The sequence below is a fragment of the Brachyhypopomus gauderio genome, chromosome 8 (assembly GCF_052324685.1).
Source record: "Brachyhypopomus gauderio isolate BG-103 chromosome 8, BGAUD_0.2, whole genome shotgun sequence".
NCBI lineage: Eukaryota > Metazoa > Chordata > Actinopteri > Gymnotiformes > Hypopomidae > Brachyhypopomus > Brachyhypopomus gauderio.
This window is the reverse complement of record NC_135218.1, coordinates 6,630,456-6,653,662: the sequence shown is the minus strand read 5'-3', so window position 1 is coordinate 6,653,662 and position 23,207 is coordinate 6,630,456. Positions and strand designations below refer to the sequence as shown.

At 46.6% G+C, this 23,207-nt stretch overlaps 1 protein-coding gene across 7 annotated transcripts in view; it reads left to right on the top strand.

Annotated features, from left to right (window-relative positions):
* chl1b (cell adhesion molecule L1-like b) overlaps positions 1–23,207 on the top strand; it is a 64,521-nt gene that overhangs the window by 26,332 nt on the left and 14,982 nt on the right. For 2 of the 7 annotated variants that reach the window (XM_077014062.1, XM_077014068.1), the window contains exons 2-19: positions 10,906–11,106; positions 11,552–11,569; positions 12,415–12,523; positions 12,724–12,914; positions 13,517–13,639; positions 14,079–14,249; positions 15,439–15,477; positions 15,806–15,917; positions 16,205–16,386; positions 16,575–16,706; positions 17,068–17,208; positions 20,262–20,373; positions 20,720–20,886; positions 21,238–21,397; positions 21,490–21,614; positions 21,928–22,029; positions 22,371–22,568; positions 22,779–22,849. In XM_077014062.1, coding sequence (XP_076870177.1) covers positions 11,007–11,106; positions 11,552–11,569; positions 12,415–12,523; positions 12,724–12,914; positions 13,517–13,639; positions 14,079–14,249; positions 15,439–15,477; positions 15,806–15,917; positions 16,205–16,386; positions 16,575–16,706; positions 17,068–17,208; positions 20,262–20,373; positions 20,720–20,886; positions 21,238–21,397; positions 21,490–21,614; positions 21,928–22,029; positions 22,371–22,568; positions 22,779–22,849 — 2,253 coding nt within the window. In that variant the 5' untranslated portion in view covers positions 10,906–11,006. The other 5 variants (XM_077014064.1, XM_077014063.1, XM_077014066.1 and 2 more) reach the window with 5 other exon arrangements.

Sequence of the window (23,207 nt, the reverse complement as noted above, 5' to 3'; positions counted from 1 at the left end):
GGTTAGTGGCAGGTTATTTCCTGTAGGGGGGAACACCTGTGCTCCCCCAGGCCTACGTTTGGCTAGGCGAGCAAGCAGACATAGTGAATTTGGCGGGTGGTGCACTTATTCCTCAAACACTGATTGGCTGACGGAGAACCAGAGACTGATCTGCTCGGTAGGGCATCGACACGCTGAAAGGAGAAAAATGAGGCACCATTTTGAGAGGTCAGCAACAACTGACTTTCATTCCACTGAGAATTATATGCATATAGTCCATATGCTTACTTATTTATTTATTTGTATAAAATATAATTTAATGGATCTACTTTTAATGACCATTGGGGATAACAGTCAGTGTTAAAGTTGAATTCGAATTGTTTCATTCGGAGGTAATCCATCATTTACAACACATCTAATTAGAAGCAATGGCAAGTTTTAAAATTACGTTTATTAACAAAGTTAGTAGAAATGAGTGCAGAGGTTGCTTTTGGAAGCTTGAACACAAAATCGAATACCCGGGCGGGAGCTCACCGCGGACCCTGTAGAGACTAGACATGGAGAGGAGGAGATGGAGAGAAAAGAGGAGAAGAGCAAGGGAGAGACACCCCCCCACTCACACACACCCTGCCAGGCAGCCCTCAGTACAATGTCAGGTCTGTTGGGCCCGGCTGAAGCCATTGGGAGCTGGCAGCCTGTCCCTCCCCCTCTCCCTGGGTCCAGACTCCCTCTCTCGCTCCTTTGCACCCCTCTCCACCGTAAGTGCTTGTGCAAGGGTTCATAAGGCGTCCCTCTGTTTGCACGCCGGCCCAGTCCCCCGGGCACTCACTAGGAGCGCACAGGGCCCCTGGCCCGGCCCCGCAACTGGCACCACGCCGCCCCGAGAACTCAGAGTCGTCTGTTTTTCTGGACGGGGATGCTCACGCTATCAAACGGGTCACAGTGTCCCTGCCAAAAGATGTCCCCGTCCCTCCTTCAGCTGGCGGTGAATGAGCAGGACTGTGGCTTTGGCGGACGCTGGAGGTTGGCCGCTTGTTTATCGGTTGAGACGAATGGCTGGATGATCAGAGCAGTTCATCAACATGAACAAGACGTTTGATCTGCGTATTGATGGACCTACTACCAGAATATGCATCTCATTTACCAGAACATCTGTCAGTCACAGTCGGAGGGCGGAGTATGGATCAGCAAACTTAAGTGAATAATTAAGTGAATAATTGATCGGAACCTCAATGTAAAGCATCTGTTGGAATCGAAAGCCAAATATTTACATATAAAAATACTGAAAAAGTAGCCATGTGTTTCATATTACTAAGCAATTAGCTGTAGTCACAGCGGATAAAATTAATGGAACGTCCAAACGTAAAGCACAAAAGTACATTCGTTATAATTGAAGTCTAATTAAGTGTGTTTACGGTGCCTATAAGATTTAATGATACTGTGTGTAATTGATGGCACCTTGTGTAACGGTATTTCATGCAGTGAATGCCCAGCTCGTGGCCAGTGGCGGGCAGGAACGACGTCTTTGGCTCGATCCGAGCACAGCCAGATGCTGCTCTGCCTCACGTGCTTTAAAGAGCATCCAGGCTTATCCTGCCCTATAACGGCCCATATCAGCAACATTCCAGCATGAGCCTCTACTCCCATCCCCCATTTCCAATTTCCCTCTCTCGCCCCGAGACACCCAGAGACGTCCACCTCGTCCCACATACATCACCCGTCCCCACGCCTCCCCACCCCCACACGTTTGGAGGACGACTGCGGGCATGTTCTTTTGGCTTGTCGCTATGGTGCCTGGATCTGGAGATCACAAGAGCTTTGGGGCACTGGGACCCAGCTGTGCACTCCTGGACCACCACTGTGGTCCACCAACCGGTGGTAATTAGTTGAACATAAGCATGCGCTCGCTGGAAGAGTGTTTGTAAGCATTGCTGGGAACTGGGGCACAGCAAAACATCGCAGTCCTTTCAGAGGAGGCTAGCTTGTATGGAGCTAGTTAAACGCAGGCATGTACAAGCACACATCAACGCTATTACGTCTTTTTTTTTTTTGGCTGCAACATGTTCTGAATTAATTTTCTGCTGAATATTGCTGCATTCTCTCAAATACGGGAGCACTGAAGATAAGTTTTCCAATTAGGTTTGACTTAAGGGTTATGTACTTGGCCTAATAAACCATTTTATTCTTTATTCGGGAGCGCTTTGTATACACAGCAACTGGGATTAACAAGGCAACTCCTAACTGGCTAACTGGCTGTCATAATGGGACCTTGCTTTACACTGCAGTAGAAGAAATTTCAGTGGGATCTTAGGAGTCAGTGGAAGATATCTTTAGCAATTGAAAAGGTCTTGCAAATTATAAACTTCCTAATTCAACAGTCCTGTACACTCTCTCTCTCTCTCTCTCTCTCTCTCTCTCTCTCTCTCTCTCTCTCTCTCTCTCTCTCTCTCTCTCTCTCTCTCTCTCTCTCTCTCTCTCTCTCTCTCTCTCTCTCTCTCTCCCCCTCCCAGAGAAGTGAATAGCCCTTAGATTAGGCTTTGTGGGCCATGATTGTCACTCACTTAATGAGCTTCTTCAGCAAGCCAGGAGCTTTGGCAACATATGCCCCCCCTCCCCGCGGTGCGCCTCCCACATGCGGCTCCGGGCAGCACCACGGCAGATCGCTCTGTGCCGTCTTTCTCCCATCCTTGCTCTACTCCCCCCCCCCGCTACCCCCACCTTCGCCACTAGTCTTCAGCGTCGCCCGGAAGGCTCACGGCAAAGCCAGTGGGGAAGAGAGGCAAGCCCCGGGGGTCACGCCAAAACTGCCTGGGCTGAGGTCGTCCCGTTGCGACATCAGAGATTTCGGGACTCCCCATCGTTGGACTTGTGTTGGGGAGATGAGGAGGAAAGAAGGTCCGGATCTGACATGGATTTGTGCAGGACATCTTTAAGATTTGTGCAGGACATCTTTAAGATTTGTGCAGGACATCTTTAAGATTTGTGCAGGACATCTTTAAGGACTTACATTTTTCTTTCCTTTTTCTTCCTTTCCAAGATTACGGTCAGTCAATGCTGAAAATGTGTTTCTTTACTGCAGAGTGTGTTATGGTTTATGAAGGACCACTGCAGGGTGCCACACTACCTTATATAACTGTCTACATTTATCTGTCAGAGTGTGTTTTGGGGGTTTGTGTGTGTGTGTGTGTGTGTGTGTGTGTGTGTGTGTGTGCGTGCATGCGTGCTCATTTCCTCTCTGGATGGTATAAATCGGTCAGTGGAGTTCCTTTGTACCAACGTCAGTAACCTTTAAGCCCTTGAAGTCCGTGCTGACTGAAGGCTTCCTGTCGCACTGCACTTTCTCAGGTGCTGTTCCGAAAAGGAGCGGATAAAAGAAAAGAAGGCAAAGGTTTCATGTAAGCACCGGAATGAAGCAAAAGCTCAGAACATTTTCCATGACCCGACTAAACTTTTAAACAGCCTGTCTGGCGGAGCTCATCCAGATGTCCCTTTGCATCCGAGCATATGTGTCTCCCTGTGCACAGCACAAATTTAATCACAGACTCGGAGCCGAGCATCAGCTGTCACAGGTGTTGGCTTGTGGAGACACGGCTCGGGGGCTGGGCTTGGTGCTGGGGGATGTTCTTGACTTCCTGTTTTACTTCAGCACGCTCAACCTTCAACATCAGCGTTGGGAAATCAAAAGTCTCCCAACAAATTGCGAGTAAATTGGCTTTAGGTCTGACAGAGGATGCCGGTCAAACCCGGGAGGCAATTTTCATCCGTCATGCCCGTCTGTGGCCGACTTGCGTCCGGAGAGATTCCGAGAACCCGACAGACATTGTGAATGAATGTGGCGAAGGTCCTGTGCTGGTTCCCACCAAATAATCCACAGCTCCCCCTGCCACCTCAAGCCCCCACCCGCACTCCGCCTCTTTCCCTTCCCACCCTTCCTCTACGCCCAGTGTACGCCTTCCTCTACGCCCAGTGTACGCCTTCCTCTACGCCCACCCTTCCTCTACGCCCACTTCAGACCACTCAGTGTACGTCGAAGCCTAATGTGATTACTGTCCTGCAGCACTGCTTGGTCACGCGCAGACTTCAAAGAGAGCGAAAAACAGGGCAAAGGAAATGATTTCACACAATCCAGCAGATCCAACGCTCCTCATTTACACTACCTGCGGCTTAAGTGCGACGACACGTCTTACTCGTTCCTTCCCGAAATCCCTGGATTTCTCATCTCCCTCTCTCATCTCTCTCTCTCTGTCTCTCTCTCAGTTCCAACCTTAGCCCAGCTGTGATTTCTGAGCCTTTTTCATTCCCTCTGCCACAAGTGTGACCTTAGCTGTACGGGCGAATGATTAATTCCTCTGCTCTGGCTCTCCAGCCCTGATCCCAGTTTACCAGCATCTCTCTAAAACACGCCACAAGGCCCGTGTTGCTTCCCAATCCCAACGTCCGCCAGAGTGTCTGAACGACGTGGGTCAGATTCCTGCTGCTCCTTAACGTTCTCAGCGAGCCGCCACGTTTCAAGCAGATGGACACGGCCTGCTCTACCAGAGCACAGCAGACGTCTCCACGGCTTGTTAGGGAAGGAGGAACCACAGTAGATGTTCACTGAGTGCTTCGGGGTGGTTGTTGTTGGGAGCCGCTTCTGCTGCGGTTCTCCGTCTGCAGTGAACCTTTATGTGGGGAGCTCGACCCTTGACCCCTGGAGAGCCCGATCCATAAAAATCAAGAAGAGTGTGTTGTGGGTTACTGATTGGGGAAAACCTCCACCCTTGGTGGGGCTTTTAAATTGCATTTTTTCACGGACTAGGAACCTGTCGATTGCTGGTCGCTGGTTGGTGTGGTTCACTGGGGTCACGGGGTCGTTCGTCATCCTGTCATTGAGGAGCCAGGGTCAGGAACTCTACTGTTGATTTATAGCAGCCCGAGCTGTATCTGTCAACTTCGTCTTCCTCTTTCTCCCTCTCACTCTCTCTCCATCGGCTCTCTCTATCACTCTGTCTAATCTCATCATCCACCTCTATTCTACATCTCTCTCGCCATCTCTGTATGACCCGCCTCATCACAGACATCCTTCATATTCCTCTTTCTTCATCTCCTCCACCCACTCCCCGCCCCACACCCTCCTCCACCACAGAGCAGGTTCATGATCCACGCCCACACAGTCCCTCCCCTCCTCCATCTTCTCTCCATCTCCTTCACCCACCCTCCAGCAAGCACTCCATCCACAAGCCTATATTTTAACTCTGCAACCTGCTAATATACTCTGATATCGATTGAGCACATCAAGCATGCATTCCCGTCCGTGCAAGCAACTTCACCCGTGCTTTCCTCCGCTCATCCACCCACTGTCTCCACCCCTCCGCTCCCCCTCCCCCTCCCCCTGAAGACCGAGCCTCACCCCTCTCCCATCCCCCACTCCGTGCAGCCGCACCATTAATGGATGGCCAATTGAACCACTCTCTCTTCAGCACAAATTCAGGAAAAAAGAGTGAAACTCTCAATTAGGCGAGGTTATTATTTAATAACGCCCCCATTTATTTCTAATGTCTTGTATTGCTGCGAGTGGTTAGTTTGAATAAAACATAAACCAGGGCGCTCCTGTTGCAATAGTGCCAGTTTAGCCTCATGTCTGTTCAAGTCTCACTTACTGAGGTTCCAAATCAAGAAATTCGTAGCTGACAGTAGCAATGACAAGAAACTGGGGTTGTGCAGCGCTTACTGATGCTTTTTGTTTGAAAAGTGATATGAAAATACTCCACAGTAATATTCTCATACAGTCGTGGATTAATGTTGTCTTATAAACAGATGTTTGAATGATTCTTTTATAATAAGGCTGTGGTCTATTATCAAATCCAGGAGTTTAAGAGCACGAAATCAGATTAGGAAATGTACCCATTTGAAACTCACTCATTTGAAATTCACTCATTTGAAACTAACTTCATTTAAAAATATACAAAGCAAATGGATAAAGTGCAGAAAATGAAACACTATAATTTGCTGAACACAACCCTGAAGGAATTTAAATAATGATGAAGTGATTAAATCAGGGGATTTATGTGGCATGGAAAAGGAATAGGAATTCTTCAATACCTTCCAGAATATTCTCAGATACTCTGACAAGAGCAGGACTGAGCTAATCCTGCCAGCAGCCTACATAGCAAATCCAGAACTCTACATAACAGGCACTTTACTGCTGAACATGCACTTGATTGTAGTGTCTTTAACCTTCTGTGCTAAAAATCGGTGCTAAAAAGCTGTGTTATTTTACATTTTTTCCATATTGTTTGCGGAAGGTTTGCCAAATAGTGGAATGCAACAAGGTAGCACTAACCACTGATTTCCTGTGTTGGCATGCCAGATTGTGTTCCTGGTAGTGAGAGACCGCAGGGTGCCCAGACTACATCGCTGTTAGAAGCGGTGCTGGGGGACAGTAATGAGCTGAGGCGTAGTAGTGGGATGGTGAGGGGTCTTGGTGTGTGGAAAGTGGGCGTGATGGGCTATCTCCACGCCCCCCCACCCGAGAACCGAGCTTGCAGTCGTGTTCAGCATCCCACGTCCTCACCTAAACTCCTCCACACTCCGTTCTCCTGATTTATGCTCACCCGCAGGGCTAAATGAGTTCTCATGGCACGCAAGAGAAGTGAAGAAAAAAAAAGAGAGAGAGAGAGAGACTATCCATCAGCAGAGAAGGCTGCCCCAGATTCGGTCTTCCTCCTCTCCTCCTCTTCTGGCACCTGCCTTAGACTGCCTGTGCTCTGGCATTGCCAGAGCCATTGTGGGTCAGAGGTCACACTGGCCTTCCCACGCTGGGCAGCTTTTAACCTCCTGCCAGGTTTCAGCAGGCCCAGGCGAAAGCCTCCCACGACGGGCGAGAGGATTAGGGGAGCAGCCTGCAGACCCACTTCCTCTGCTCATGAGCATTCGTCAGACAGGGCGCCTGTTTCTGTATCAGATCCGCAATTTAGCACGGACTAATGAAAGTGGTTAACTTAAAAGCAGACACTGATCCTGGTATAGTGCCTCTGTGATCTGCAGTAGACCGTCGTCTCTCCCCACTGAAGAGGGCAGAGGTGGGGACTCGAGTCACATGACTTGGACTCAAGTCAGACTCGAGTCATTAATATTAAGACTTTTGACTTGACTTGAAAAAATATTCAGAGACTTAGACTTGACTTGGACTTTTACACCAATAACTTGGGACTTGAATTGGACTTTAACCTGTTTACTTGCAAAGACTTGAATTTTTTTTTACCCCAAATCTAAATTTTAAAACGCATATTAATATTTATAAAGTGCGCCCCATTAATTTCATTTCCGTCCTTCTGACGCAGACCGGTGTTACACCAGATTCTGTGACCGTCGAGTTTTGTGACCACAGGGGGCGCTATTTCACAGTTTCTGTTCAGAGGCAATCGCTTTACGAATGCTACGTAAACTACGCTGATGCACTTTCTTTACTCGTTTTGTTGGTGTCCACGAGCCAAAATATGACAGATGTTTATATTTACATTTTATCGTCTCTTAATTACATAAATGTACTTAAACAAGATTTACCATCCCCTCACCATTGCAGCCAACAAAGAAATCATGAATGGGATGTACAGGTGAGCCTTTTAACTGGGGTCACCAATTCTGACGGCAGCCATCAGAATATGTGACCCCACTGAATCTCCAGGTAACAATAGTAGCCTACACCGTGACCCCACAATAACAGAAAACAATAAAAAAATAACCCTAACCTTTTATTAGTCTATATTTAAACATTTTATCCAAATGATTAGAATAACCATTCGTAATGACAGCATCTTGCTTACGATGAAGCTTGCTATTTTCGTGTAAAATGATGTAACAAAACAATCTTGTTTAAGTACATTTATGTAATTAAGAGAAGATAAAATGTAAATGATCTGTCATCTGTTGGCTGGCGGACACCAACAAAACGAGTAAAGAAACGCATCAGCGTAGCATTCGTAAAGCGTTGGTGCCTGTAAAAAAAAAAGACTCGAAAGGACTTGAAATTCCAAGTTTCAGACTTGGGACTTGACTTGACGGTTGCCTGTCTTGACTCGAGACTTGACTTGAGTTGACTGTCTTTGCTTGAGACTTGACTCGGGACTTGAGGATAAAGACTTGGACTTACTTGAGACTTGCAAAACACTGACTTGGTCCCACCTCTGGAAGAGGGTATAAGTATGCTTAGCCTGACACCCCGTTTCAAGAATGGCAGCTGTACTACTGAGATGCTTTCATGAATGGACCCTCTCACAACATATACCATACGAGTCCTCCCCTGCCAGATGGCCACACTGTACCCTGCTAGAGGCTCAATATTAAGGAGGGGAAAAAATTCAATTTGAGGTCAAGCACTCAAGCAGAGTTCATGTGGAGACAGGACCCATCTCACTGGCCTTGGGATGCGCATTGTATCGGAAGCTATTCTGTGATCCAAACAGCTCAACGGAGCACAATCCAATTAGCCTTGTGTTGTGTCTTTTGATTGTAATCTGGCTCCTTCCACTTGCCACCGTCTGTGGGATAGAAGGTGTTGTTGGCGGAAACAGTAGTGCTTAAGGCAACATCTTGAGGTCTGAAGAGCATGCGAGAATCAGATACTATTGGAGGTCAGGGAGCAACCACAGGGGTTCCATTGAGAATACAGATCCCAACCCCCTCCTCCTCTCAGAGGCTCCCAATGACATCACACAGGTCATCAGGGGGGGTCAGAGCAACCAGCATCGACTCAACAAAAGCCCCCAGATGGAGTTAATACCATTATCAAGAAATGCAGACTTCTGGACCAGGGTTCCTGCCCATCTGTAAAACAAGAGTAGCCACACGGAGGAGAGAAGGGAATCGACTAAATCTTGTGCGTTGGTCAATTATTCAATTACTTCCTCTGCCCTTCTGCTTGACCTCAGTGTTTCCTATTGGGTTTGTTAACTGGAGGGGAAGATGAAGTAGAGGAGTGGAGAGAGTGGTGAGGCCGACGCCACTTGTGGGGTTAAAGTGAAAGAGCCATCAGAGCGTGGCTATCTCATAGTGCGGCTCCCTGCTGCTAAAATAAAGAGCTTAGCACCAGGAGAGCCTTGTCAACGAAATTCCTCCTTTTGACTTTAATTAGGTTGGAAGAAGGAAGAAGCCATTTCTGGGGTTTTTTTTTTGGTATTTTTCATTTTATGGAAGGATGGAGATGTTGTGTGGACTCAGGCGTTCTGTTCGCTAGGGGCTGGGGCTGTTCTTGTCCTCTTTCTCTTCTTCATCTCCTTCCTCCCCTGTTAGCCCCCCCACACGCTCTTGCAACTTTCACAAATGGTTTTTATGTTGTCATCAATCTTTCTTTTCCTTCTGGATCTTTAGCTAATTACAGCCAAAGAGAAATAGTCTACTAAGCTGGCCCACATTTTGAAGAAATAAGCATCTGATGCCGTAGAGTCTCTACAGAAAGGAAAAGACTGTAGCTAGCTAGGGGAGCTAGTTAGTGCTAGTCACTCAGATCATGCTAACTGGCACCACTAACTATGAACTGTGGCTAGCTGTGCCAACTAATAATGCATTCGCTTGTTAACTGATACCATTAGCATTACCGACCGGGATCATGATTTTGGTTGTAATAATGCTTTGTAAATGCAAGCAGTTATAATTCAATGTACATTTGAGGTAGTTCTACAGAATGTTTAACATAATTTTTACCATTTCATACCTACTAAATGTATGATGCTGTAATCTGTTAGAGCAGTTTCTTCCAGAGTATGCTGGTTGAAAGCAAATCATATGAAGACACCAACCAGAACACGAGTTCATACTCTGCCTGACTTAACCCAGGCCTGCTGCCGTTCAGATAATAAAAGGTCTCAGAGTCTTCTGAACATTCACTGCGTTCGAATCCACCCACAGAATGGAAAACACGTAGAAGAGACCTGTGACAAAAGCAGAGGGCAGCAACAGTGCCCCAGTCTCAAACCCAGGTCTTTCAGGGGCTAATGTGTGTTCGGACCACCAGACCAGAGAACCAGCTCTCTGGCCCACAGCCAGAACACCCACTTTACCTTCTTGAGTGATGGCCCACTTCACAAGGCCTTAATGTCAGAAGAAAACAAACCAAAACACAAAACATGACATTTAACCATGGCTCTGTTTCCAGCCGAGCCGGTACGGGGTGAGTTTGTGTATCTCCTCGAATCCTGAGGCAGGCGAACACTGGAAGCAAGTGGGCTCGGCCTCCTGCCATCGCGCTGGCTATTGTACCCAGCTAATCAGAATCTGTCTCTGTTATTGTGCCATGAATTCATAATTAGGAATAATTTCTGCAACATCTGTTGCACATTATCATAGCCACAGGAGACACCAGCTTATTTATTTTTTATGCCTTTTTGTGTTTGGCATTATGAAATGGAAGACAGGGAAATGTGTGCCTAGCTCTCACACAAATAATAAACAGACACAATGTGTCTGTGTGTGTGTGTATGTGTGTGTGTGTCTGGGGAGTGTGCTATAGAATGCTTTAATATGGAGATTCCCCTTGTTTTAAGCAGAGAGGAGCGTGGGTAGGAACTGCTGATGTAGGTGTGCGCTGGCCTTGATACATGGTGTGTTCATTTTTAAGCGTGTGTGCGTGTGTGTGTGTGTACACACTCAGAGCTGTGTGCAAGCTTGCGTTTGTAAGTGTTCTCCTGAAGACTTACTGTGAGCTATTGGAGAGGGGACCTATTTTAGGATATTATGTCTATTATCTCCTAGGTAGGTGCATTTTGAGCATGACAGAAAGAGAATATGGCTGTACCTAAGCCCAGGTGCCTAGGTGTACCTTTGGTAGCATAAGGCACTAAATGACTGAGCAGCTGATGTGTGGGTGCTAACTGGAGGATGGTGTGTGTGTGTGTGTGTGTGTGTGTGTGTGTGTGTGTGTGTGTGTGTGTGTATGTGTGTGTCCTGTAGGTGACGAGTCCTCTGTTCCTGCAGAAGAGTGAGATGCACTGAGATCTGGCTAACGCCAGCCTTCCCTTTTACTCCACGCAATTCTGAGGGTGTGGTCAGTGATGTGGTTACCGTGGAGAATGGGCGTCACCTTCCCTTTGTGGGTGTCTCTACTTACAAGTTGTAGGTACCTCAGCAATGCACTGGACATTCCATTGGAGGGTAAGTTTTGATTAATATACGATATCAAACCTGGCTCCCTAATGCAGTTTCCTGTTATATGTGTTTATTCCTTAATGCTGTAAAGTGTACAGTTTAACCGTCTATCCTACCTCCAAACTGCACTAATTGCACAATTTAATGGACATATTTACATGTGTTCACATGCTTTATGCAGGTTTCATTTATTATATGGTTGTGTTTCCTTGGAAACCTGATGCTGTTTTTTTTTTCTTCTATTAAATTATTCACAGTATATCTTTAGAGCCTGTAGAATATCGTTGCTGGGGTGCAATGCCGTTTTTGTCAATCTGGGACCGACCGAATTATTGAATTATTTATCTGCAAATCCACGAAGCACAAGCTTCTGATCAGACGAATCCCAGCATTGCATATTTATCTCTTTGTTTGTTTGTGTTTCCATGCGGCCCTGGATTTTCTCATCTAGTTTTAAATCACATAAACAGTAAGTTTACGCCGCCACCCCCAGCGTAGCTCCAGTGACCACCCCTCTCACTCTCTTCATCTCACGCCAGCGTGGTCTGCTGATCGATCACATGTCCACATGTACAGGGCATGTCCTCATGTGGAACGTCACCCATTACTTAGACAAATTTCATTCGATTCCAGAGGACTGAGATCTAGTCAGTCTGTGACCGGAGCATTCACCGGATTCAAAGACTGATCCATCGCTCATCTGGCCTGTGTGGTTATGGGTGATGAATTTGGTTTGGCTGGTTTCACTGCTTTAGCGTTTGTGCCTGTGTTTTGGGTGGGCCTAGTAACCAACACATATTAAGACTTCCAATTGCTAGAAGGCAACAAATGCTTGCCTATAAATGCCCTTGATTTGACGAATAATTGCAATGCTCATCTGGGGAAATAAAGCACGTCACACATGTTGTATAAGTTACTGATTCTATGACTTAGATTGTCATCACCCTTAAATGACCGCAGTAGCACTTTGATGGGGACAATCACAGTTCATTAGAATTATTGTACACTTCTGTCTGTAATAACCAGCTGGCTGTTTGCGTGACCCTAGGCCATGGTAGGACCATTGATTGTGATTATAGTTCAGCTGATTGGTTGATTTTTATTTGGCATGAAATTGCATTTACCCTTTCGCACAGCATGGTGAGTTGATTTGACTCGAGGACTTGTGAGAAGTGTTTACTGTGAACGAGGGACTGAGGTCTCGCCGGGTCCCTCGGCCGCCCGCCCCCGACACTGTTAACATGTCTAATGAAGTCTGAAGCTCTGCACAGTTCTCTCGTCCTGCAGCAAAGTGTCTGTGCTGTCTTTACCCAGTGGAGCAGCTGCCCTCCATAACGGAGCAGTCTCCCGCCTCTCTGATCGCGTTCCCCTTTGATGAGAACTTCGCCGTGAAGTGCGAGGCCACGGGCAACCCCCAACCTGAGTAAGCACTCCACCTACCGACACACACACACACACACACACACACTGGTGCACGTGGAAAAAAAATACCTGTTCAGCATTTCAAGGCACAAATCGAAGCCTCATTTGAGTATCTGATATCTGTAGAGATACGAGTGCCTGAAACATCGGCCTGCCTGCGCTGCACATGTTCTTAGAGAATCATGTTTCTCTGTTTTTGAGATTTAAATGGACAAAGAACGGGCAAGACTTTGATCCGTATCAGGATCTGAGGCTGGTGACTGAAGAAAACTCCGGGACATTTGTGATTCCAAACAACGGGAACCTCACTGAATTTCAGGGTACATACCGCTGTTATGCCTTCAACAAGCTTGGAACGGCCATGTCGGAGGAAATCGAATTCATCGTTCCCAGTGAGTAAAGTATAAGCCTTTGGTTTCGGTATTCCATTACAATTCTTTCATTGTGATTTAGAGACCAGAATCCTTTGAAACGACAACCTCGGCCCTCAGCGGGGGTGTCCGTTGTACTCGCCCGCCACAAAACCCACGGGTATTGCTCTCTCTTTCTCCTCTCCGCCTGTGTGTGTGTGTGTGTGTGTGTGTGTGTGTGTGTGTGTGTGTGTGTGTGTGTGTGTGTGTGTGTGTGTGGACCTTGAGGATGGAGCCAGTGAAAAATGGACTTGCTACTCTCTCCATCATATTCCCAGATACATTCCTCACAGTGCTCTAAAACCCACCACATAAATCTTCCCACGATGGAACCAGGCCAGAGGGGGCACCGGTGACAAAACATGGCCGCTTTTCAGTCACTCAGCACAGTTTGACATGCGGTGGTGCAGCAGTAATGGTGTGTGTTATTACAGTGCTTTGGGACCCAGCCTGAGAAAGTGCTGTAAATCAACTCAATCTCATTGGCCCTTTGAAGAGCACCAGGCCACTTACTGCCCCCTGCTGGAAGATAATATTACACCCAGGGATCTCAGGCCTTGCTGTGTTTTTTTGCTGTTTTCCAGATGTTCCAAAGTTTCCAAAAGAGAAAATTGAGCCTCTCAAGGTAGAGGAGGGTGAGCCAGTTATCCTGGAATGCAACCCACCCAAAGGAATTCCACCTCTACAGATCTACTGGATGACCATTGGTGAGTTAGTAAGCAAGACATGAGTACAAATCTAAAAATCATTCCACATTGTAGTTAAGTGGATTTTCAACAAGTGCTTTAGACAGTATCATTTCTCTCCTAGCAAACTTGTCACTTTATCGATCATTTAAAAGCTATTGGCTTAAAGCTGCTTCACGGAACGGCACTCATTAGAGTTTATTCGAGTTGAGGGCACTTACTCTGTTGCACTGTTTATTGAGGAATCCTCTTAACCATCTCCTTTCTCCTGGCCCTTATCACAAGAAACCAGCAAGAAACATAAAAACGACGCCTCATGTGTGTGGCTATGTGCTGGTGTGTGATGCGGATGTAGAACTGTAATCATTGTGAGTTGCTGATGCCAGTCTCCGACCCGCTGATGCCAGTCTCCGACCCGCTGATGCCAGTCCCTGACCCGCTCCCTCTGATGCCCTTGAAGGTTTGCGGCACATCGAGCAGGATGAGCGCGTCTCGGTGGGCCTCAACGGGAACCTGTACTTCTCCAACGCCGTGCGCACCGACAGCCGTCGTGACTACTGCTGCTTCGCGGCCTTCCCCCGCATCCGGACCATCGTGCAGAAGACCGCCATGTCCGTCCTCGTGACCAACAGTACGTCACCTAGTACTCCTCCGGTTCAGAACAGCCACACTCGGCGCAGTGGCGTCTGAAGGTCGTTCGGGTTTGCCCGGGGGCGAACGCCTGGCTGGATCACAGGGTTGACTCATGGTCATGTCTTCTTGAAACATCTTGGAAATGTCATCCATTCTGTGTCTGTGGGCACTAATGACTGTGGTTCTCAATTGTGCTGGTTGTGCATCAATTGACATTAAAGTCACAATCAGGAATTGCATATATATCAATCAATCATCAGTTATTTATATAGCACCTTACACAACCTGAGTTGGCCAAAGCGCTGTACATAATAGAAATCAATAATCAATTTGTATGATCTTAACGATAACATCTGTGTGCAGTTGGTAATGATACAACTTGCAAATAATTAGATGTTGAAACTCATCCTAAATAGGTGTGTTTTAAGTTTGGCTTTAAATATTGGTAGATCAGTGATGGAACATAGAACAGTAGGCAAGGCATTCCACAATTTAGGACCTGCTACCGCAAAAGATCTATCACCCCACTGCTTACACCTAGACCGTGGTACCTCCAGTAGATATTGTCCACCTGAACGAAGATCTCTGCCAGGCTGATGTAACTTTAAAATGTCACATATGTAGGGAAGTGCAAGTCTATGAACTACACAGAAAACAAACAGCAGGATTTTAAACTGAATTCTAAATTCATAATATGATCATGCTTGTGAGTGTTAGTAAGAAACCGGGCAGCTGCATTCTGAACCAGTTGCAGGCGGTGGAGCGATGCTTGACCTAGTCCAATATACAGTGCATATATGGTAGTGAAATTCCTGTTGTTTTTCCAATTTTCCAAAACATTGAGTTATTAGACACATTATTAGACAACATACTGTATCTTACTTTGAAGCTATATATGTGATAGGGTATATCGTTAATGTTTGCAAATGCTAGAATTGAAACCGCTGGATGGTTAACTCACAATGGCACCTAGTACCTGCAGGTGTAACAGTGTGAGGTCGAGCACATGATGTTTGAAAATCCCTATGAATACACCACAGATTTCTGCTACAGCAAATCCCTGATTGTAGCTTGAACCACAGCTGCTAGCTGCTTTATGTAACGTGTGACTCATCACCTTTATGTTTGGCGTTATTATTTGTGCACCCACATGTTTTCCATCTGTTTTCCCATTTTTCCCATTCTAGCCAAGTCAGTAAGTGGTACTGGTAGCAGCAGGGGCACCGGTGAGTGGCTATGACTGGCTGTGTCTATAAAGCAGCATGCATCCCTATCAGCAACACAAACAAACATGCCAAATTCATTCACATCCAAGGGGTCCTGCACAATCACATCTGTACTGTGCTGTAAAATGCGACCTGTCCTAAGGCATCAGTTCGTTGCAGATCCAAAGAATTACCCCCCCCCCCCCCCCCCCCCCATCTAATGCCATATGCCACATTTAAACGTATGTGTAATAAAGCCCTCATGAGACTAACAGAGTGCATCAACCACAAATGTTCTGCTAAACAGAAGCTTAGCATGTCGTCATATGGCCCCTCTTATTCTTCCCAGCGAACTCCATTTTGAAGAGGAAGCCCAGCCTAATGTCGCCCCCTGGTGATCAAACGTACACATACCTCGTGAGAGGGCAGGAGATGCTGTTAGAATGCATTGCCGAAGGCTTGTAAGTAACGATCTCTGAGGGGTTTTTTCCAGTTGAATTAATTAGTTCATTTATGTTTATATATCTGGTCATATGTTTGTAGATCTGATAATAACCAGCAACAGCAATATTATTATTATTAATTATTAATAATAATAACAGTAATAATTTATTAGATATCTAGTTTGAGTCAAATCCAGTGCAGTGATGTCACAATCAAATCTCACTGTCAGATTTACATACAAAAGTGATTTTTTTTTTCTTTTAATGCGACTGAGTCAAGATTTGTAAGCTGTTTATTTCCCTAGCCCGACACCGACGGTTGAGTGGAGCCGGGTGGCACACAGCCTTCCCGGGCGGGCTGCAGTGGAGAATCATGGGAAGGTCCTCACCATAGAGGAGGTGCAACAGGAGGATGAAGGGACATACCTGTGCAGGGCCACCAACGCCCACGGAGAGGCGGAGCACTATTTCCACGTGACGGTAGAGGGTGAGACACTGAAATCATGGGGAACAGCACCATCTACTGGTCACACTGCGCACACAGTATCATTTTCTTCATTATCGTATAAGTAGTTAAAATCACGGATGTCATTTTTAAATGCTGAAGAATGGACAAATTTTTATTTCCATAATTATTTAAGCTTTTTTTTATTTTGTTTTTTACTTTTTACATAGAACCACCTAAATGGGAAGAAGAACCGAAGAGCCAGTTGAACATGATTGGTGCTGACGTCACTGTTAGATGTGTGGCATCAGGCAACCCAGCACCCACCGTGGCTTGGATGGTGAATGGTCACCCCCTCAGTGGTACGACGTTCCCCCTTCACCTCCAAATGTATTCATACACCTCCAAATGTATTCATACACCCAATAACCATCATCTCCGTACCAATTTGAGGTGGCTGTGTCTGCACAACATCTAATGATGTGAGATGAACATTTTATTTCTTTTCCCATTTCCCCTCAGATTACATCTAATTAGACTGACAAGAATGCGTTCATAAAATGCTTGTAGGTTTGGTAGGAATCTGTGCCTATTGTGTAAGAATATTGTGATTCTTACAGAGGCGTTTGGGGCTCAGTATGGATCCAGTGTGGGAGTGCACTGTGTTGAGTGCACTGTGTTGAGTGCACTGCTGAGTGTTGAGTGGTCCGTTGTCTGTTTCAGCTGTTCCAGCAGGCAGCAGGAAAGTGTACGATGACCGAATCGTCATCCACAACGCCCAAGCCCACGACAGCGCCGTCTACCAATGTGAGGCCTCCAACCGGCACGGTACCATCCTGGCCAACGCCAACATCATGATAATGAGTGAGTGCATCGCCCGCCCCACTGCAGAGTCGCCACTCTGTGGAGCTTTGTTGCTCATGTTACTTCCACGATCGCAGCAACCAATGTGCAACTGAACATGCAATAAATAGAATCTTGCAGCTGTAATTGGAACTAAAAAGGTGTTATTTTTATAGCTGCATCTTTTCTTGCTCTTTCCTACTCACGATATACATCATTAGCATAAAAAACTTACATTGCTATGACAACCCCTCTGTTGTTCATGACGACTGAATATATTAAACAATAGTGCCAACGGCTGAAAACACACTCTCTGCTGCGATCTCGCACAACGCCGCGCCTCTCTCTCTCTCTCTCTCTCTCTCTCTCTCAGGTGTGTCAGGCGCATTATAACACAGCCTCATCTGTTCACACAAACAACGTAGCAGAAATATGTCGGAAGGAAATCAAAATGATAGCACAAGAAAGCACAAAAACACGACAGATGGATCCCAGAATGACTTGGACGGGTTTACCGTAACACAAACTTAATAGCCGTGACTGCGCAAGAGTGAAAAGGCGCGATGGGGGCCTCTTCTGAATACTCAAAAATTCACCGAAATTCATGAGGAAATCGTTTAGTCCATTCCAAGTCATGACTGTAACGTGCGTCCCACAGGATCGGCGTGGGCAAGACTCAAGTGTAGGAGAGCAACAGGTTTATTAAGAAAGTCAAAGAACCTAACAATAACTGAAACTCAAAATACTAACTCAATCCAGACTATTGATGAAATATAACTAAAATGAAACAATATTTTGTTAAACAGAAATGAGAAACCAGACATGTAGAACCATGCAACACCAGAGACAACAATAAAAACAGCAAGAATTGGAAAACATGGTGGCTGGACAACAGAGACTACACAGAGACTACATAGAGACTACACAGAGACTACACAGAGACTACACAGACAACATAGAGACAACATAGAGACTACACAAAGACTACACAGAGACTACATAGAGACTACACAGAGACTACATAGAGACTACATAACTTACAAACTACAAGCAGCACAGAAACTTAGAACAAACCGAACACTAATCATAATAACCAACTAACACATAACGGAAAACACTGCAGCATGGAACATAAGAAACAGACATGCTTACAAATCAAAAGGTGACAAGATTAAAACAAGCACAGAACAAACCAGATTCTGAAGACTAAACAGAACAGAACCACAGACAGGTAACTACACAGCAAGACAAAAAAAAGGAAATAAAACCAGAAAATAAAATCCGTGGGAAACATAACAATGACGGTATTTCAGTGGAACCAGACGTTTGATTGTTGTATGCCACATTGCTATAATTTTAACTTGGGATAATCTTATGACCTTTATTCACAAATGGCATGAGAGGACAGTTGATGTCTTTATTGCTGTTCCCTGCTGCATCAAATACATCAGAAGGCCCCAGGGGACGGATATGTTCCAGAGCTTAATGATGTCTTTATATGATTACAACTCGCTTTGATGGTTGGGTGCAGGGATCATGAACTGCAGTAGTTGTATTAAAGGCCCTCTGCCCTGCCTTGCAAGACTGGAGCTTTCCTATATTGAAATTACAGTCACTCCAGAATGCACATGAATCCACATTAGAATGGGGGAATCAAGCCATTTGGTTGGTTGAATGAGGTACTGTCATCAGAACTAGACTGGACATTAGCAGCTTTTCGTGAAATGCTGAGGATGTCAAGAATCATTCTGACGAACAGGCAGAACATGCAGTCGAAAGTCATTCTGACGAACAGGGTTAGGGTGCGGCCAAGCAAATTGCAGCCGATTTACAATGCGACCAGTTCGAGTGCCAATGCTGTCTGAGAGAACCAGAAAGACTCCAGTGGGCAAAAGAGCACACAAAACGTCCACTCAGCAGTGGAAAAATGTCACTTGTTCAGATAAATGGAGATTTTCTGAAGGTGGGGGTTCAGAATTTGGTACAGGCAGCAATCAATGACACTTTCCAGTGAGGCCTCTACAGTTCAGGCGGGTGGAGGTGATGTAATGGTGTGGGGAATACCTGCGGACGGACGTTTGGACAGTGGGGCGTACTAAACCTCGGGCCGAAGAAGAACTCTTCAACAAGAACATTCCCCAAGGGTCGAATTGTCATGGATGCCAGGAACTGTGAGCTTTCCTTGCTTAACTGGACTTCACGTTCCCCAGATATTAGATTCTAGAGACCATCTCTGGCCCTGGTCCGGCTATTCAGAGCAGGTCAATACCACCATGCAATTTGTGGAAGCTGCAAGAAGCTATCCTATCTGCATGAGTCAGCACTACTACAGAACCATCTCAGTGCCTAGTGGAATCTATGCAACAATGAATTACTGCCGTCCTGAAGGCCAGAGTGTGCACGCATGCAAGCGAGATTGTAAATACTAGTGTGTCGTGTGTATTTTGGTTCTCTTGTATCTGGGAGTATTTCACATGTGTGTGGTGTGTGTGTTTGTAAGTAAACAATGTTTTAAAAAATGGCCTAAAGAGGTTTTTATAGAAATTCATTCAATGGATTCACTTCACTGAGTGTAAATGGAAAGCACCATAAAACATCATAAAGAATAAATGTCTGGTTCTTTGTTGGTGCAGACCCAGACATACGGAGAGCGTTGATATCACCAGCAAGGTTGCGTTTCGGGCCGTGAGAGGGCGAACGCACAGTCACGGCGAGACACACACCCACCAGCCCTGTAGGACTCTTCCGTTTCATGAAGGCCCCATACAGTGTCCTGCTCCCTCTTGTGGGAGTGAGACTCTTTTATATGCTAACACCTTCATCCGTCCCTCTCCCATTCACACACAGCACGCCAGACATCTGCTGCTTTCGTCTGACCAGATAAAACAGCAAGTTCTGTCTCAGCCGTCCGAACACCAGGACGGGGAGTGAAGGACAACATCGTCGCTGTCCCCAGAGCGGAAACGCTGACCCCCGCTGGGTTGCGTGTTCCTGGGGTCAGGGGTCGGATCTGGGCACTGGAACCAATAAGGCGGAGTGAGTTTTTATAATGGTTCTGTTTCTCTTGCCCTCAGACTTGCCACCGCTGATCCTGACCAAGGACGGCATCCGCTACTTGGCCGTGGAGCAGAGCCAGGTGGCCATGCGCTGTGAGGTCTTCAGCTCCCCGCCCTCAACCGTCACCTGGTGAGAGGGGGTCACGTGGTCATACGAGGTTCACGTGTTCGTGTGTTTCACACGTGTGTGCTATGCATGTGTCGGCAGGAGGCATCCCGTGTGCCACATGTGCCTCGTTCTGGCAAAAACGTACTTCACAGACCCGTGCGTGGGTGTGCTGGTCTTCATGGGTGTGCTGGTCTTCATGAGTGTGCTGGTCTTCATGGGTGTGCTGGTCTTCATGAGTGTGCTGGTCTTCATGGGTGTGCTGGTCTTCATGAGTGTGCTGGTCTTCATGGGTGTGCTGGTCTTCATGAGTGTGCTGGTCTTCATGGGTGTGCTGGTCTTCACCTGGCCCGTGTTCCCTCTCTTTCAGGAGCAGGGTGGACAGCGCGGGGTCCGTGGAAGGAGGACGCTTCACCGCGCACGTCGACGGCACGCTGGAGATCCGCAACGTGGGGAGAGAGGACGAGGGCGAGTTCTCCTGCTTCGCACAAAACACAGAGGGCAAGTCCGCCATTACCGCCACGCTGGAGGTCAAAGGTGAGGGACAGTCTGCTCCGACCTCAATCTCGATTGGCTGCCCACTCTGGAACAAGCAACTCCTTAAAGTGAATTAGATCAGAATCTGCCAAAAGGAGTTCATTTGCATTATGTTAATGAGTTCCTACTAGCTGTCACACATTGTAAGAAGAGTGCATGCAACTGAGCATTTCAATCATTCCATTTCAGTTCATTAACTGTATCTGGTGAATGACCCAAAGCAAATGCATTGTTTTGTATTTATTGATCTCTGGAATGTGCAGCGAATGTAATTGAGCTGTTTAATGGACATTCTGAGGTGATAGGAAGTTAGCTATGATGTGCTAACACAGTGATTCCTGTGTCCCTCAGCTCCCACAAGAATAGTGGATCCTCCTCTAGACCTCCGCATTCTGGTTGGGACCACGGCCCGGTTCTCCTGCCACGCTGAGGTGGACCCATCCTTCAGTCAGGACTATGAGCTCATCTGGGAGAAGGACGGTGTCGCCCTCAACGAGAGCGAGATGGCGGGGTGAGAGGCCGAGAACTTCACTCCATCAGCAGCAGGCTTGACTTTTACCGGATTGGCACCCAGTCAACGTGCTTGTTCCTGGTTGTCTGTAGGTATTTTGTGGACAACGGGATGCTTCAAGTGGTCAACGTGAGCTTCCAGCACCAGGGCGTTTTCACGTGCAGGGCCAGGACTCTGGTGGACCACGACACTGCTGAGGCCCGGCTTACAGTTCTGGGTGAGAAAGAACTGAAGAGATTAACAGTGAAATGTTTCAGACTCAATAACGCAGCTCTGTGGACAAATGTCGCTCCAAACAAGACTTAATGTATAAGCAGTCCTCTCTAAATCTGTCTTTCTTTTGCAAATCGTTTTTTATAGTGAAGTATTTTCTCAGTGCTGGAATGTGCAAACCCTAGCAGACACCCCGCCCCCCCCATCACCCCAGCTGCTGTTCCGTCACGACATCCCTCGTTATCCGAGGCCCGGCGGACAATTCCGGCGTGTTTACGCGCTCGCTCAAAGTGACGTTCATGTGCTTGTTGCCTCAGACGTGCCGGAGGCCCCTGTGGACGTGGCGCTGGCCGAACGCAGAGACAGGACTGTGAAGCTGAAATGGATCCCTGGAGATGACCATAACAGCACCACCACTGGTAACTGGGCCCCACGGCATATCACCACACGCACACACATACACAAATACGGATGCTGTTTATTCAGCAAAACAGATTTGCAAACTACAACTTTGGGATTTGAAAGTAGGATCTCCTCGTTAACCACACAGAACTGAACATATTTTACTCATTAAAGAATTTGTATTGTCCATATGTTTTTTATGTGCTTCACAATAGTTTTGTTTAAATTAAAGCGTTTAGCTACACAAAATAATGTGTACGCTCTACTTAAACACTTCTTTGTGTGTTTAATATGCTTTGGCTCACTCGGTTTAGAATATCATTGCTTTTTTGTGTCCATTTGTACATTTTTGAATCAGAGTTCATCATCGAGGGCGAGGAGAGCCAGTGGGAACCCGGCAGGTGGAAGGAGCTGCTACGAGTACCTGGCAACCACCACTCGTCCTTATTGAAGCTCCACGGCAACGTGGACTACAGCCTCCGCGTCTCGGCCGTCAACGAGGTGGGGAAGGGTCGTCCCAGCAAAGCCAGCGAGAGATACAGGACCCCGGCCTCAGGTGTGCTCCGTCTCCGAGAGCAGTCAGGCCTAAGCAATCGCTCACTGAACTTTAAAACATTCAAACCTGCAATATAATTGATTTCCCCACTCGTTGAACCTTTGCTCCCTAATGTGTATATTTCACAGCTCATTTTGTCTCCCTCAACCCCTCCCTCTCCCACTAACAATTTCACTGCCAACAAAATCCATATTTCTGCTCTTTCAACAGCGCCTGACAAAAACCCCGAAAATATCAAGATCGAAGGTCATTTGCCACATGAAATGGATATCAACTGGGAGGTAGGCGCTCGACTGTTCTGGTCTAACAGTCTTTTGAGAGTATCTTAACTTTCAAAGTACTGGAGGGGGATGCGCTGATAACGAATCCCCTTTCAAATATAGAATTCCATTACCCTCGCCGAGGGAGAGAATGAACACGTTCCTTTTTTTTTTAGCTCCAATTATCGATAAGAATTTCCCCCCAGAAAAAAAAGGTTTACATAGAGAAAATGTATTTTCTGCCATCGCAAATTCGGAAGCTTCACAAAGGCCCTTTTGTGAACCAGACCCCAACGAGCAGAGGTCCCAGTCCAGCCTCGGATCAAAAAGCACCAGGGGCTAACAGGACATAAGTAATGAATTATGATTTTTGTTTGAA